Here is a 14,690-nt window from a genome sequence, read left to right as displayed (position 1 = left end):
TCCTCCACAGCACTCATAAACTCGTTCTCGAGCATGGCAGGTCGTTACTCCGGACACCTGCTGTGTAAAGGTGATAAAACCTTTACTGCGGACATCTGTTATCATTTCATAAACATTGATTGGAAAAAGTCCGGGAGTGTTGTTTTACTGATAAGAGATGAATGGACTTTGAAACATTATAAACATCAATGTCTAAACAATCTACGGCCAGTACGAGCGTGGTGATTTCGTGTCAACAAAACCAACAATTACAAAAAGTAAAACTCACCCGCACCGCTCTCGATGACGAATAAACAGAAGCCAATTGGATTTTCTCAGGCCCGTTAAATTCTTACGTTCCTTTATTTCGGCTTATTTCTACAAATCATTCAGCATACAGTGAAATGTTTTGAAGGCTGAACTTCGTCAAGTATCCCTTTAAAGTAGCTGAGCGGGAATCATCTTCAGGTTTGGTAAATCGACCCTAAATGTGCGTTTTTATGGAGCCATTGTATGTGTAAGGTGTAACTATATTATCAAATACACGTAAAAGTATTGGAAACCCTGATGTGACCGGCCATTTGCAGTTACAAAATGGCTATTGCGTATATTATGTATGGCCAGATAAATAGAATTTAAGCTGGTCGACCTCTACATGCACTTTGAGTATCAACATAGCGTTTTATTGTTAATGGCAAAGCACTCAAGAGCTATGAGGCGTGGCATTCTTTAAGCGTTAGGTAGATAATTAAATCCAGACTGCCCAGAAAGGCGTCATTCATAAATTACCTGTACTCATAAGTTGTCAGTGTAGTCACTTGAGTACATGTGCTTTATTTTGAATTCGTGGTACAACAATACAGCATTTGTGGTAAGATTATCATGTAGATTATTTTACCTTCGCACTGGTTTTATTGTACGGTATTATGGGGAAAGGCGACTTTTGTGCATGGTTTCAATGCTTACGGATGATGAAATAACTCTTTAGTATAGTATAGTACAGTACAGTACATGTACAAAAGTATTAAAAACTCATTCGCGTCGCGAAAGTTTCTGCATTTACAGTATCTTTGAACCAACCGTGGGCAAATAACCGGCAGTAACCTTTGCACCGTCACAAGACGGCTGAACTCTATTCAACGCCGCCACAATTCTCTCAACATTGCCCTCAATTTGGTGTAAAAACAGTTGAAAATCTATCGGACGACGAAACTGAACAGGCCTTAATTATAACCAGCGAACCGACTATACAAGAACTATTTACAACTATTTAGGTAATGGCTATCATAGTTCATGACGTTTGGTACTACTTAAATTGGTCTATTTTACGGCACACACAGCACATTCTAAAACCACATTGCAAACCACAAATATCGTTGGCTAAATTACATGATCTAATAGGCTCCACACTACAGATAGAAACAACTTAGATAAAACTAACAAATACAAAGCATATTCCTTGTCAAATGAGAGAACATACTAAATTTTAGGGAAAACATACTTTTGAATGGGTTACAATTGGCTGATAACAATATATGGCGTTAATGTGTTTTTCTTACGAATGTTGAACAGAGAGTATGTTATAAACTATCCCAACAAAACGTCTCACGCATCTCTAAGAACAGACAAAGTAAAACTCACCTGCACTTGAGCTTATTTCTGTCTCTACCCGAAGGAGAACATGGCGAGCTCGACTTACAGTCAGACACGTCCTGCTCCAAAATGGCGTAGACTCGGCAAGTTCCGCTTTTTGTAGTTAATGAGTAACGAAGAAGGCGGTATTGACTACAGGTAACAGGTGAGAGTTCACACCGAACTATTTTTGCGACCAAGTCTGAGCTGGTCCTTCGTAAATAAATGATTACACATGAAGAGCTGGCATTTTTTAAGAATCCTGAGCTTTAAGACCAAAAGAAAGTTTTTGGTCACGCGCTTGAAAATGACATGGTCATCATAGGCAGAGATTGGGCCATGTGCGGTCCCAAATAGTACCGGTCGCAGCCGCGTTGGACAGCCTTAGGCAAGTCGCTTAATGCTTATGTGGGGGGGAAAAGGGCCCGAGAAAAAGCGGTAGTTATGGCCAAATGACTGGCTTATAGAGGTGGTCGCTTGGGTAAGTATGACTATTCCTATCTAGTGTACGCTCATCTTCTCACAGTGATACACAGACGCTCCCTGTTGAGATCTCTGCCAACTGCAGCTGAATCCCATGATATACTAGTATTTGCGCCATGCTTGAGCCAAGATGGTTTTAAAAAACATCCTTGCTTGAGCCGATTAAATGCTATAAAAGAAACAAAACAAGATAGAGGAATAACAAGTGCAGATATGGTACGCAATAACGTTATAATTTCATCAACTTTTCATTTTACTACACTTTGCCACTATTTCTCCACATGCACTCTACAAAAACTGTCTTTTCATACATTTGCTACATGTACTGTTTATAGCTTTACAACTTTACGCAGAAACCTTACAATTTCACAAAATTTCACCATACGTACACGCTAAGCTCTCTTAAAACTCCTTAGACTAGACAACCTTAAATACAAGATATCCAACACCACGTTACGTAACCAGACGTAACAGACTAAGTATATATACTATATTTCCACTGTCTGTCTAGTTTGTAATTTAGCTGAGGAGAGCACCTAAACATTTCAACAAAATTAGTTGCACGCTGTCCTCAATTTCAATTCTATGTACTGGAGTAATATTACACGATTTTTACCATGCTCTTTACAAACTGTTGACTTAAATACAATCCTCTCAAAAGAGGTAGATACCCTTTAGTCCAGCACGTAAAATACACGTACATAGTTCGACTGACTTCAAAGTTACGAATGACCAATTACTTGATATATACATGACGTCAGCTACAAGTCTATAACGCCCACCGTCTCTGTCTAGTAATAACAGGTGGCTTCCTGTAGTTAGCCCAAGAGCTTTATAAAGGATTTCTTTACTTAAGTAATTATACGTTTTGTGCATATGAACCTTGTCTTAGCTTGTTTTCATTTCGTTCAACAGTGAACAAAACTATCGTAGGAAACAATAACATTCGTTCTATTGTTGTTATATTGTGACTTGTGGCAGGACTTGCTTATCAAGAATCGGTCTATTCAGCCACCAGGGGTCATGCCGGCGTGAAAAGCCTTCCGGATCTTCGTTCGCGAGGACAAGCCATGATGATGATCGTATAGATCGGCATGATTATTTTCTCGAATAAGATAGATATGATAATGTACATGTAATATCAAGAAGACTCTAGCCTCCATAGTTATATGACCTCAATTTGCCAAAGGTATTGGCATTTTATCATTGTAATGATCTTTGGTGTTGCAACGTATTTCGTAATACTATACAAACATTTATAAGCCGGAATTGGACAACTTTTCTTGTCATGAAGACTATATAAGAACATTCAATTTTAGCACAAATTTTACTCTTTTTCAATATAACCATTTAACATCTAAATAACGCTACTATACATAATCACAAATTTATAATCAACAGTTTGTCTCAAGTGTGACGTCACACAAGCCTAGACACCTCACCCGGATTCTTTTCTTGATTCGGACAACTTTTCTTGTCAAGATAGAAGATCTATAAGAACACTCAATTTTAGCACAAATTTCACTTCTTTTCAGTATAGCCACTTAACATTAAAATAACGTTAGTATACATGTTCACAAATCAGTACCAACAGTTTGCCTCAAGTGATGACGTCACACAGTGACGTCACAAGCCTATCCGGAATCAGACATATTTACTTGTGAAGATATAAGAGCTATAGAACCATTCCTTTTAGCGCAAATCCTACTTGTTTTCAACATAGCCACTTAACATTTGAATAACGCTAATACATGATCACAAAATGACAGTTTGCCTCAAATGTCGACGTCATAATGACGTCACAAGCCTAGACACGTCACCCGGATTCAGACAACTTTTCTTGTCAAGATATAGGAACATTCCAATTTAGCGCAAATCCTACCTCAATATAGCCACTTAACATCTATATAACGCTAGTATACATGATGACAAACCCATAACCGGCAGTTTACGTCACACGGTGACGTCACAAGCCTAGATACGTCACCCTGCTGGCGGCCACCGACGCCAGGAAGCTGAGAATGGATGACGTCACCATGACGGCGACGGTGGAGTTGACCGCTGAGACCAGGGACCCGATGAAGGACGACAGGGTCAGCTGCGCGAAGAACACCATGCTGCTGACCAGAGCCACGTCTGTTCCCAGGCCCCGGATGTAGCTCTTCCTGCCTCCGGACTCCCGGATCTGGTCAAACTGAACAGTGAACGAAAAGGAAAACCAAAAACCACGAAAACAAAAAAACAAGGGGAAAATATATAGATATTGAGAGAGAGACACAGAGACTCACGGTCATGACATATAAATCACATTGTGTCATTCATGTCAGCCCAATTATGGTTTTCTGTTAACCAGGAAGACCTGAACAATAGCAGCCATTCAAGCACAGAACTAGATAGGCACGGTTCTGAATACAGCAAATACTCAGATTCTACCAGGCTTCGGGAGGCGGCTGGAAAGAGTAGATATTGGCGAAAAACGGATACCATGCTAAGGGAGAAGGTCCGCTAGAGAGTACAGTTTGCACCAACTTCACTTGCATGGTATCTGTCTATTTCACCAATATCTACTCTTTCCAGCCGCTTCCCGAAGCCTGGTAGAATCTAAGTATTTGCTGTATCCAGAACCGTGCCTATAGATTAGAAAGTGGCCAAATAGAGGCTGTATTTGGCCAATTTCTACTCCTTCCAGCTGCCTCCCGAAGCTTAGTAGAGGCTAACAGATACCCACCAGGCCCTGGGAGTGGTAGCTGGCCACCAGGATGAAGGGGATGGTGAAGATGGTGGCGTACAGCACGCCGGCAGCGCAGGACAGCACGATGACAGCCCACCGCTGCCGGATCAGCCCCATGGCCAGCATGCCACAGCAGTGCGTCATCTGGCCAGCCATGTAGACAGCTCGGGCGCCTGGGGAAAACATTTGGGGTAACTTGAAAGGCGACATTTAAAAAAGAAACTACTGCTAAAACATTTGTATCTATATATATTGTGACTGACCAGCCCCTCCAACTCTGTCCTGCCACTTGCTACATAATGTAACCCAACACCACAGGGTGTGTGCTACAGTACCAGTTACCAGGCTAACAGGCTTCTGTTATGAGAAGAAGAAGAAATAGAGCAAAAACAATACGTTTTCCTTCTGCAGGAGTAAAATATAAGAAACCCCACCATTGTGCTATTGTATTTAAAGGAAAGTTCAACTGTGACTTTACCTCTGTAAAAACGTTATATAAAGACTTTAAAAGACCATCAAGTCCTTTGATACCAACACATTTTCATTGTAATATCTATTCCATTACAGGCGTTCCGGATTCTGCACAGGCATGTTTTTCTTAAAATTATTATCAATAAATAAAACTGCAATTTAACTTTTACAACTAAACACTGCAATGTTGACAAAACTAGAGAGAGAGAGAGAGACCCTCTCTAAGGGCTGAAGCTTTCTTTTTACATGACTTGGCGTTGATTTCCCTAGGCCTTACCTATTCGTGAGATGAGTTGCTCGACCACCATGGAGTAGAGGGAGCAGGTGAGTGAGTACACCGCCATGCCGCAGCTGCCCATGCGCACGCCCTCGTCATACAGCTCCCTTGCCGGGGACCCGGACGGGGCCCGCGGGTCGCCCCCGTACACCGCCTGCCCGACAAAGTCCGTGAAGTAGAGCGAGTAGCTCACCAGGGCCATCCAGTTCAGGTAGTTGGTCAGGCAGAGTATTCTCAAACACTTGGGCATGTAGATGATGGACAGCAGGTAGGTCTTGAGGGTCGGCTCCTGAAGGTCGTAGTCGTCGTTGTCGTCTGTTGTTTCCATGGTAACGGCATGTCCCGGATGTTGCCCGTCGGCGTTGCCGATGATGTCACCGTTGATGACGGAGTTCTCTTGGTACGAGACGATTTTCTTCTTCTCTTGTTGTTGTTGTTGTTGGTCGTCTTTTTCTTCAGTGTTTTTCCCGCCGATTTTCTGATACCCGTCGGAGAGTTTCGTCATTTCCGTTTCCGTTGCTGCCTCGTCGTGACACGACTGGTACCCGCCGCCATCTTTTCTCTCTTTCTTCTTCTCCTTGCGAAGAAGCTCTGGCAGCGGCGTTTCTTTCGCCGTGGTGACTGTCAGGGACACCCCGATCACGAAGAGTACTAGCACGACAAGGAAGACGACTCTTACATGTCCGCCTAGTTGCCGACCGATCTCAATGTTCTCCCAGTTCAGTCCTCCTACGAGATACCCGACTGCTCCCCCGAAGCCGGCCATGATAGTAAAAGTGGTGAGTCCGATAGCGTGGTCTTCTGGTACGCACACGTCTAGGAGGTAAGCACGACAGGGAGACTGACAGGCGTCACAGCTGAAGTCCAGCAGAACCACGCCTACCACAGTGAACACCACACCCCAGGCGTGATGGTCGGGGGAAGTGATGTCAACCCACTGGTCTGACGCGTTTCCGGACGTGGTGCTTGTCGGGTAGTCGGCAGTCGGTGGCAACTCTGTTGCAGCTGTTGTGACGTTGTCGGCTTGAGTCGTGTTCTCTATGGGTGGGGGTGTCGGTAGGGTGATGTTATGCCCGTCTAAATGTCCGTCTTTCGAGTCACCGAGGGCGACGCCGATATCCCTACCGTTTGGAACGAGAACTAGCCCGGTCACTATCCCCGCTGACAGCAGGAGAATGAAGGGGCGGCGCCGTCCCAGCTTTGCGCGGCAGGTGTCGCTAGCCGAGCCGAGTAGGGGGGTGAGAAAGAACCCGAGCAGCGGGCTCAGACACCACGCTAGTGTCATAAACCTCTCGGGGACTCCGATGTTGAGGAGAGTAGGGCTGACGTAGGCTGTTTCTGCGGCGTAGCACAACTCGATCCCACAGACGGTAGCGCTGAGGAAGACAAGCTGCCATCGCGGCCTCCTGCCGCTAGGTGTCGCTTCGCCTACACTTGGGGTCGGGTCATGTATTGTCTCGTCGATTTCTTCCTTGTCCACGATTGTTTTGGTGTCCTCCTCCCGCGAAATTCCCAGAGCCGACTTAAACTTCTCCCGTAAAAGTCTCAAGGAAGACGCCATCTTGAGCAACCCGGAGCGGCTAGATCCTGTCACACTGTCAAAGAAAAAGAATAAGATACTGTAAATAATTTCACTGGCAGGTTTGGTGAATGGTAGAATAGTAAAGTTCTTTATTCACAGCTAGTTGCTTAACAAGACCCGATGCTGCGATATCCACATATCTCAATATGGTTCCAATCTAAATTTTATGTCACAGTTGTAAGATCAGATCTAAATGATAATGATAATAATAACCATTGATATCCAAGCCGAGTCTCTTTCGTCATATCCGCTATTTCATAATATTAAAGGCATGTGTATATGATCTACTTTAACTTACGGCAAATCATGAATTTCACACACAATTTCCTTTCAATACACGTAGAAATATGTAAGAAGCATTGTAGATGTTATTTGTCACATGTTATAACCCATTACACCTATTAGTGCCTTTATTCACATGCAGAATAAACACACGACTGTTTTTGTCACCTGTTTATTTCCATACAAACCATGGCGGATGGATACGAGTGTTAAATGCATGCAAATGTCTTTCAAGTATTCTATTCTGCCTCTTGTTTTTCAACAAACACAAGTTAGTAGCACTTACATCTATCTACGTTCTACCAATTACACGTCAATGTGCATACTATTTGCAGTATTCTGTCAGGTTGGGAAATCAACAATGCTAGCCTTGCTTGGATGTAGCCTGTCGGTTATTCAATGATGCCTCTTGTTTTTCAACACACAGAAGTATGTAAAACTTACATGTACGTTACGCCAATTTCTTGTCTCTGAGCATTATGTTGTTTTAGCTTGATATATATTTTCTCTAAAGGCAATATAATGTAAATTCAGGTTTGAAAATCACCAATGCTCCCCTTGCTTGAATGTAGCCTCTCGGTTATTCTATGATGCCTCTTGTTTTTCAACAAACAGAAGTATGTAAAACTTACACGTACGTTACGCCAATTTCTTGTCTATGAGCATACTATTCGCCGTATGTTGTTTTAGCTTTATATATATGTTCCCTAAAAGCAATATATACGTAGACTCAGGTTTGGAAATCACCAATGCTAGCTTTGGGTGTAGTCTGTCGGTTATTCTATGATGCCTCTTGTTTTTCAACAAACAGAAGTATGTAAAACTTACACGTACGTTACGCCAATTTCTTGTCTATGAGCATACTATTCGCCGTATGTTGTTTTAGCTTTATATATATTTTCTCTAAAGGCAATATAATGTAGATTCAGGTTTGAAAATCACCAATACTAGCCTTGGAGGTAATCTATCGGTTATTCAATAATGCCTCTTGTTTTTCAAGAAACACAAGTATGAAGCAGTTACACGTACTAGTACGTTACGACCATTACTTGTCAATGTATTTCATACTATTCGTATATTGTTGTAGCTTTATTTTCTTCATAGGCAATATGTACGTTAGACTGGGCTTTGGAAATCAACAATGCTAGCCTTGGGTGTACCACGGCGTGAATGTTTACAGAAAACAGTGCAGTTGTGTTTTCAGTCCTTCAGGCGTGGACAGGTTGTTGGTTCGCGGTCGTGCCGGTTAAGCAAACACGCATATTTAATGTGGGACCCCTGACCGTTAAAAACGGTACCAGCCATGGACACAAGAGCCCGACTAGTCTACACCAGACTCCTTTGGCAGGCTGAATAGATAGTAGAAATCGGCTAAGGGGGAGTCGGTCGGCCATAGAGGGTCCAGCTTGTCTACACAGGCAAGTTCGGCCGATTTCTACTATTTATTCAGCCTGCAAAGGAGTCTGATGCAGACTAGAGCCCGACCACACACGTTTGTCGCACGAAGATCGTGTGATCGACACACGATCGCAAACTGAAAGCATCCTTGGGATAGTCATGCAAGTATCTTACGAAATCCAGCTGCCTTATTACGAAAAGGGCTGCCTTAGATTCTTGTTGGTGGTTGGGATATATACAAGGGATATATACCCATCATCTGTATACCCATATATATTCTATGCATTATCTTTATATCTGTGATGCCAGTATTTGATCAATATTTGTGATAAAAATGCTGTACGTATACGGACATGTTTGTGAAACCAAACGATTTTATGACCAGCATATACGAATCTTTTAATGTTTAAACTAACTGAGACTAAAGGTAAATGCTACACATATTTAGCTAGGACATCAACTAGCCTCTACCAGGCTTCAAAAGCGGCTAGAAATAGTAGAAATTTGCCAAGTCAACAGATAACGTGCCAGGGGTTGTAGCGGACCAACCCTCCCAGAATGTTATCTGTTGACTTGGCCAATTTCTACTCTTTCCAGCTGAGTACGAATCCTGGTAGAGGCTACACTTTACCTTAGGACAGCACATATCCACAGCTAACTATTCTAAATGTTGCTTATTGCAGAATCATGCTACGCGAAATCTAAATACATTTTACAAAACCCGTACTTACATGGCTGTACTGCTGCCCGTATAGGATACGTACAAGACAAAACCCGACAGAAGCCACAGATTACGTCTATCTGTCTACCGACCCAAATCTGCACCGTCCATAAAAACAGGTCGCAGCCAGGTTTGTGATTCCGGTTAGGAAGGGGCGCGAAGCAAAGTTAGGGTAGTCTCTTTTTATAGAGCCTCCGTAGCAGGCTTATAGAACTGGGGGTTTGGTGGTCTTCAGCTGTTTTCTGATAGTCAAAAAACGGGGATAATTCAACCAGGCCGGCTATGTTGTCTAAATGCAATCAGAAAAAAGCACATAATTATAAAAGATCCCAAAGACCCTGAAGACCCCCCAACCCCTTCAGTTTTTGGCATGCTATGGAGGCTACGTTTTATACACCGTTATACGTAGAACTGGGAGTATTAGCCACCTACCTTCGTACCCAATACAGAGGACCCGTTGCGAGCCGTGTCTCCACTACAATAGACCCTGGGTCTGTAACTACGGTTTCGGCCATGCGTTCCACAGGTTAATACAGTAGCTACAAGTACATGTTTCTCGGCACCGTCATGGATCGGTGTGTTGTATTATTGAGGTCACATAGCACGGAACTGGGACCTTTGTGCCCATCACGACAACAAACTATGAAATACCGGAACTTTGTTTTGGCAGCTGGGAATTCGTGGCGCCACGACTTTGAATAACATAAAACTCCATCCATGTTCAGAAAGGCATTGAAGGAAATTGAATGATAAAACAACAGAAAGGTTTCTGTCCTTTCCTTTATTTAGATAACGACATGCAATGTTCTTCTTTATAGCGTATAGAGTATTCAGTGATCTTACAAAATACTCAAGCTCGCAAAACAAACTAACAAAGATTACATTAACTCTGTTTATACTGCATAAACCATTCCATCGATGGACGTCCAATTGAGAAGAATTAAATTGACATGACTCGATAAAATAGTTAGATAATAAATCATGTACATTTCAGTATTCTTTAGCCCTCCAAGCTGATTCATGAATGCCTCTAGCGGTTATATAAGGTACTGCAGATTGTAGGCCATTCACACTTTATTTCTCTCAAGTATAGGTTGCTTGACAGAAATAACATTTTACTTTATTCAGCTTAATTAACATGCAACTGAAGGCTTCTCCATTGATTGGCAAAACGAGCAAAGTAATTCGTATCTATGCGTTAACTAGATCTATTAACAAGTTAAAATCTAGACCTAGCCCTGGCCTAATTACTTTATATTTATACTTTCTTATTACGACCTAATACCCGTTATGTAGATTATAGACGGCCAACAAAATCTATAATTTTCCTTGTAAATTAAAGGCAGAAAAGTTTAAAGGAGTGACACTTAGTACCCTTAAATATATTCAATCATACATGATTTAAAGATATATGATAATTTGTAAAAGAGCAGGCAAAACTACCTGGATATAAAAGTATCGATTAGTTAAAAGGTGGGAATTTCTTGCTTTAGGTAAGTTGCAAAATGTCGAAATAGGTCAGCAGCTAACTACAGTGTACTCGTTCGATAGCGCGGGTTTTGGCAACTGATGAAAGAGGCAGAAAACTTCAAAGAACGTTCGATCCTGTGTGCTGCTTTGATGTGGGGAATTGTGTCAAGGATATTAGAATACGTGATTCTGGGCATTAGGTAAAACGAACAAGGAAATTGTTACTCAAGCAACTGGATAGATTTTAAAAACTGTCAGGCGTTTCAAGAAGCATCGATCCATCACTTTCTTTTCCTCAGTGACTAACGGAATCTGTAATTGAGCAGTCACTGACGAAAAGTAGAAGTCAAAAGGATTACTTAGATATTGAGTTTGTCCAAGTAAATCACGAAAGCTGTCTGTTTCTCTTTTTAAGTAGAATTATCACGCATTTCCTGATATCACTCCATATATGCATGAACCATCAATCAGGTAATGATAAAAGATATCACCGGCTGAACCTCCGTAATCTACGGGCTTAGCTTTAATCCTTTTTGCCTTAATTGGCCTTACTGCATTCTGGGTGGGGGTGGATCAATGTCTAATGCAAACAGGGTAGTTTTGCGTGCATTAAAGTAAGTATTAAGTAATGCACGAAAAACTACCTTTTGGTTGTCGAGAACATCACCATTCTATTTGTATTGCAAACGGTACCAACCTGCTATTTGAAATGCGTAGGTTTAAACTTATGTGCTACTTGCATAAAACGCTTTAGGTGAGAGTCTCAAATGATTCAGTGTTTGAGCCAGGAAGTTACCAGTATTCAGCCCACAGAAATGTGCGCCTTTTTATGCCTACGTATTTCTGCAAATGCTAACATGTACTCGTACCTTCCATCAAACCTGGAACTCTTCCTTCGCCTATTGAGTCAGTTATTCAAGCTTGCCTAAGCCTGATATTTCTGACCTATGGAGGAGAGATGCTGCTTCAGTGAGTATTATAGTTTAGTGCCTAGAAGTGGTCTATGTGGCTTTAAACTGACCAAACTCGTTATGAAAAAAACTCGCAATCACTCAGGAAAGTAGTCGCAGTATGTGACGAACGTTGGCGTGTAAATGTGTTGATTTCTATGCCCCCAGCCGACGTTTCTTATATGATATGCGCACAATAATCAGTACAAGTCGGCTATCTCCCTCCTCCAGGGACAAACCGTTTCGAAAGCAGGCTTTACATACGGTACCGACCTGTCTGTACTTAAGCCCCGTCTGACCAGTGTTATCCCGCCTGCCCCCGGGACAAGCTACACTCAGCACCTTCTGCCCACCCACGTCCATTCCTAGCCTCTACCGGGCTTGAGGGCGCGGCTGGAAATAGTAGAAATTGGCCAAATAGAGAGATGACACGCCGAGGGAGTTTAGCCATCCAGTTTACAGTTTGCCGAGGGAGTTTAGCCATCCAGTTCACAGTTTGACGACCCACTGTAAACTGGATGGCTAAACTCCCTCGGTGTGCTATCTCTCTATTTGGCCAATTTCCAGCCGCGCCCTCAAGCCTGGTAGAGGCTAGTCCATTCCAGGTCCGGCAGATGTATGTCCGGGATTATGTAGTTCGCCAGGCGCCGTTATTTCTGTATCGGGGCGTGTGAACTGCCATGTGAAGTGCCGGAGTCTTTCTATCATGCAGGAAATCTGCTTCCTTTAGGGTGTGATTTATTGGACCAGGTGGGATAAACAGTGAGGAGGGAATCTCCGCCGACTTTTGTACATGTGGAAATGCATTACCGGGAAACGTATGCAAAGTTAATCCACTGTCACACATATTCTGAACCTTCCTCATTTCTCATGCAAAGTTGAGCCACTGTCACACATTCAGAACCTGCCACACATTCAGAACCTTCTTTCCTTGACTTCCTTCCAAAAAGTCAAGGTAGGCTGAAGTTCAGGAGCAGTCTGACCAGATTTGGGCCACGCCTACCGTTCCTTATTAATCAAATAGAATTTGAGTTACATTTGGGTCCGAATTGGTCCCCGAAGGCTGATTACCCACTCCCAACCATCTGCCAACTAATACTCAACGATGGCCCAACCTCTCGCCCAAACCCGAATGTTTGAAGCATTTGGCTGGCGCAGTCAATCACCAGCCAACAACAGCTAATCTAACTAACATCTATTGTCTAAAAAGCTATATTTTTTTTACTTCAAACTTCTAAATTGAACAGAATAAACTAGGGTAGCAACATTCAAAAAGGAGAGGGTAGGACAGAACATTACCAACTTTGAAAGATGAAACGAGTCGCCCTCAGCCAATAGACAAGCGGAAATTACCGGGAAGTTGGAAGGAAATTGGTCGGTGGGCTTCACTCGGCTCAGGCTTACATCTATGGTTATCACTATCATCAGCACAAGTCATGAAGGCGATGGAAGGGAAATAGGAGGAAGGATGAACTGGAAACATGCATGAAAAGAGATGAGTTGGAGCATTCAAATTTAACGATTATGACACTCTAGCTACCTGTCTTCTCAATCTGGTTTCGGGTGATACAGAGCTGCCAACTGACATTAGCTATGTATTGAGTTTCGTTCGTAGTTTTAGTTTCGGAAGTACAGCATTTTAGGGGAGGCTTGGCTATGCGTTTGTGTGTATCTATTTGTTCAGACACAGTAAGTTTTTACGTCGATGAAGGTTAGACATCCAGGTAATAAGGTACGCCAAAAAGCAGTTACTCAAGCAACTGGATATGATTTTGGAACGTCAGACGTTTCAGCTAGTATCCACTAGCTTTCGTCAGTGACAGTGTGTCACTGTCACTGTCCAGTTGCTTGAGTAACTGCTTTTTGGCGTACAGTAAGTTTTTGTCCAGACAGAACGTGGGTGAAAGATTGACAGGCAAAATGCATGACAGAAGGGCAAATGACTTAGAATCTGGCTTGGACCCAATACTGGGGCCTTGCGCTAGCAACAGCATGATTTTATCAAGACTACACAGGTTTCCAAGCTTTGCTGTAATTATGGACAAAGCATGCATACATGGTGCCAATCCTCTAACACCCAACCCTCCCATGAGTATGATAAAATGCAACATTAATGCTACATGCCAAAATCCCTGACACTAATTTGATTACAACTAGACGCCGCTCGGTACAAGCAATGTCCCCATAGATATGGAATAACGGAATCACGCCTATAACTGAAAGATGCATACATTTTGTAATTGTGTTGCGGATACCTTTAGTGCATTCATATAATCTTTCACGACCGATATTTGAATGCAATAAGCAGAGAAGACTCAAAGCGTGTGGGCGTATATGTTCACAAAATTGAATTACCTATCTGTTGGTATAGCGACACCTATATCTTTATAGTCAACACGACTGAGATATATTTTTGTATTCCGTGTAGTGCTATGCCAAGACACGCAAATCTAAATCACCGTCTACTACACTTTTACTCACAGTTTTAGCGCTTTTATTTTGAAAGACGCTAGCAACTAAACTCGCTATCCTTCTTTCTAATTAAGAGTAATTCAATTTGCTACGAAGGCGTCACGTAGGCTACATTCAGTTATCTACATATCATCATAATTTTCAGTCGCTACATTAATGAGTTTTGTACAATAATTACTGTAGATTATGCTGCTTATATTAGACGTACTACAGTTTCTACGATATTCCGTATTTTCATGGTT

The 14,690-nt window shown here is 42.4% G+C and overlaps 1 protein-coding gene across 1 annotated transcript; it reads right to left on the bottom strand.

Annotated features, from left to right (window-relative positions):
- Positions 1-3,304: 3,304 nt before the first annotated feature.
- LOC109464854 (proton-associated sugar transporter A-like) lies at positions 3,305-10,104 on the bottom strand. Its single transcript, XM_019761945.1, has 4 exons — positions 9,989-10,104; positions 5,574-7,168; positions 4,823-4,998; positions 3,305-4,288 (listed from the first exon to the last, which is right to left on the bottom strand). The coding sequence occupies exons 1-4, from the start codon at positions 10,069-10,071 to the stop codon at positions 4,061-4,063; spliced, it is 2,082 nt and encodes a 693-aa protein (XP_019617504.1). The 5' UTR covers positions 10,072-10,104; the 3' UTR covers positions 3,305-4,060.
- Positions 10,105-14,690: the final 4,586 nt, after the last annotated feature.

Source organism: Branchiostoma belcheri, unplaced genomic scaffold, assembly GCF_001625305.1.
Source record: "Branchiostoma belcheri isolate BF01 breed outbred unplaced genomic scaffold, Haploidv18h27 scaffold141, whole genome shotgun sequence".
NCBI classification, from domain to species: domain Eukaryota; kingdom Metazoa; phylum Chordata; class Leptocardii; order Amphioxiformes; family Branchiostomatidae; genus Branchiostoma; species Branchiostoma belcheri.
Note: the sequence above shows the minus strand (reverse complement) of the source record. Positions and strands in the feature narration are given on the sequence as shown.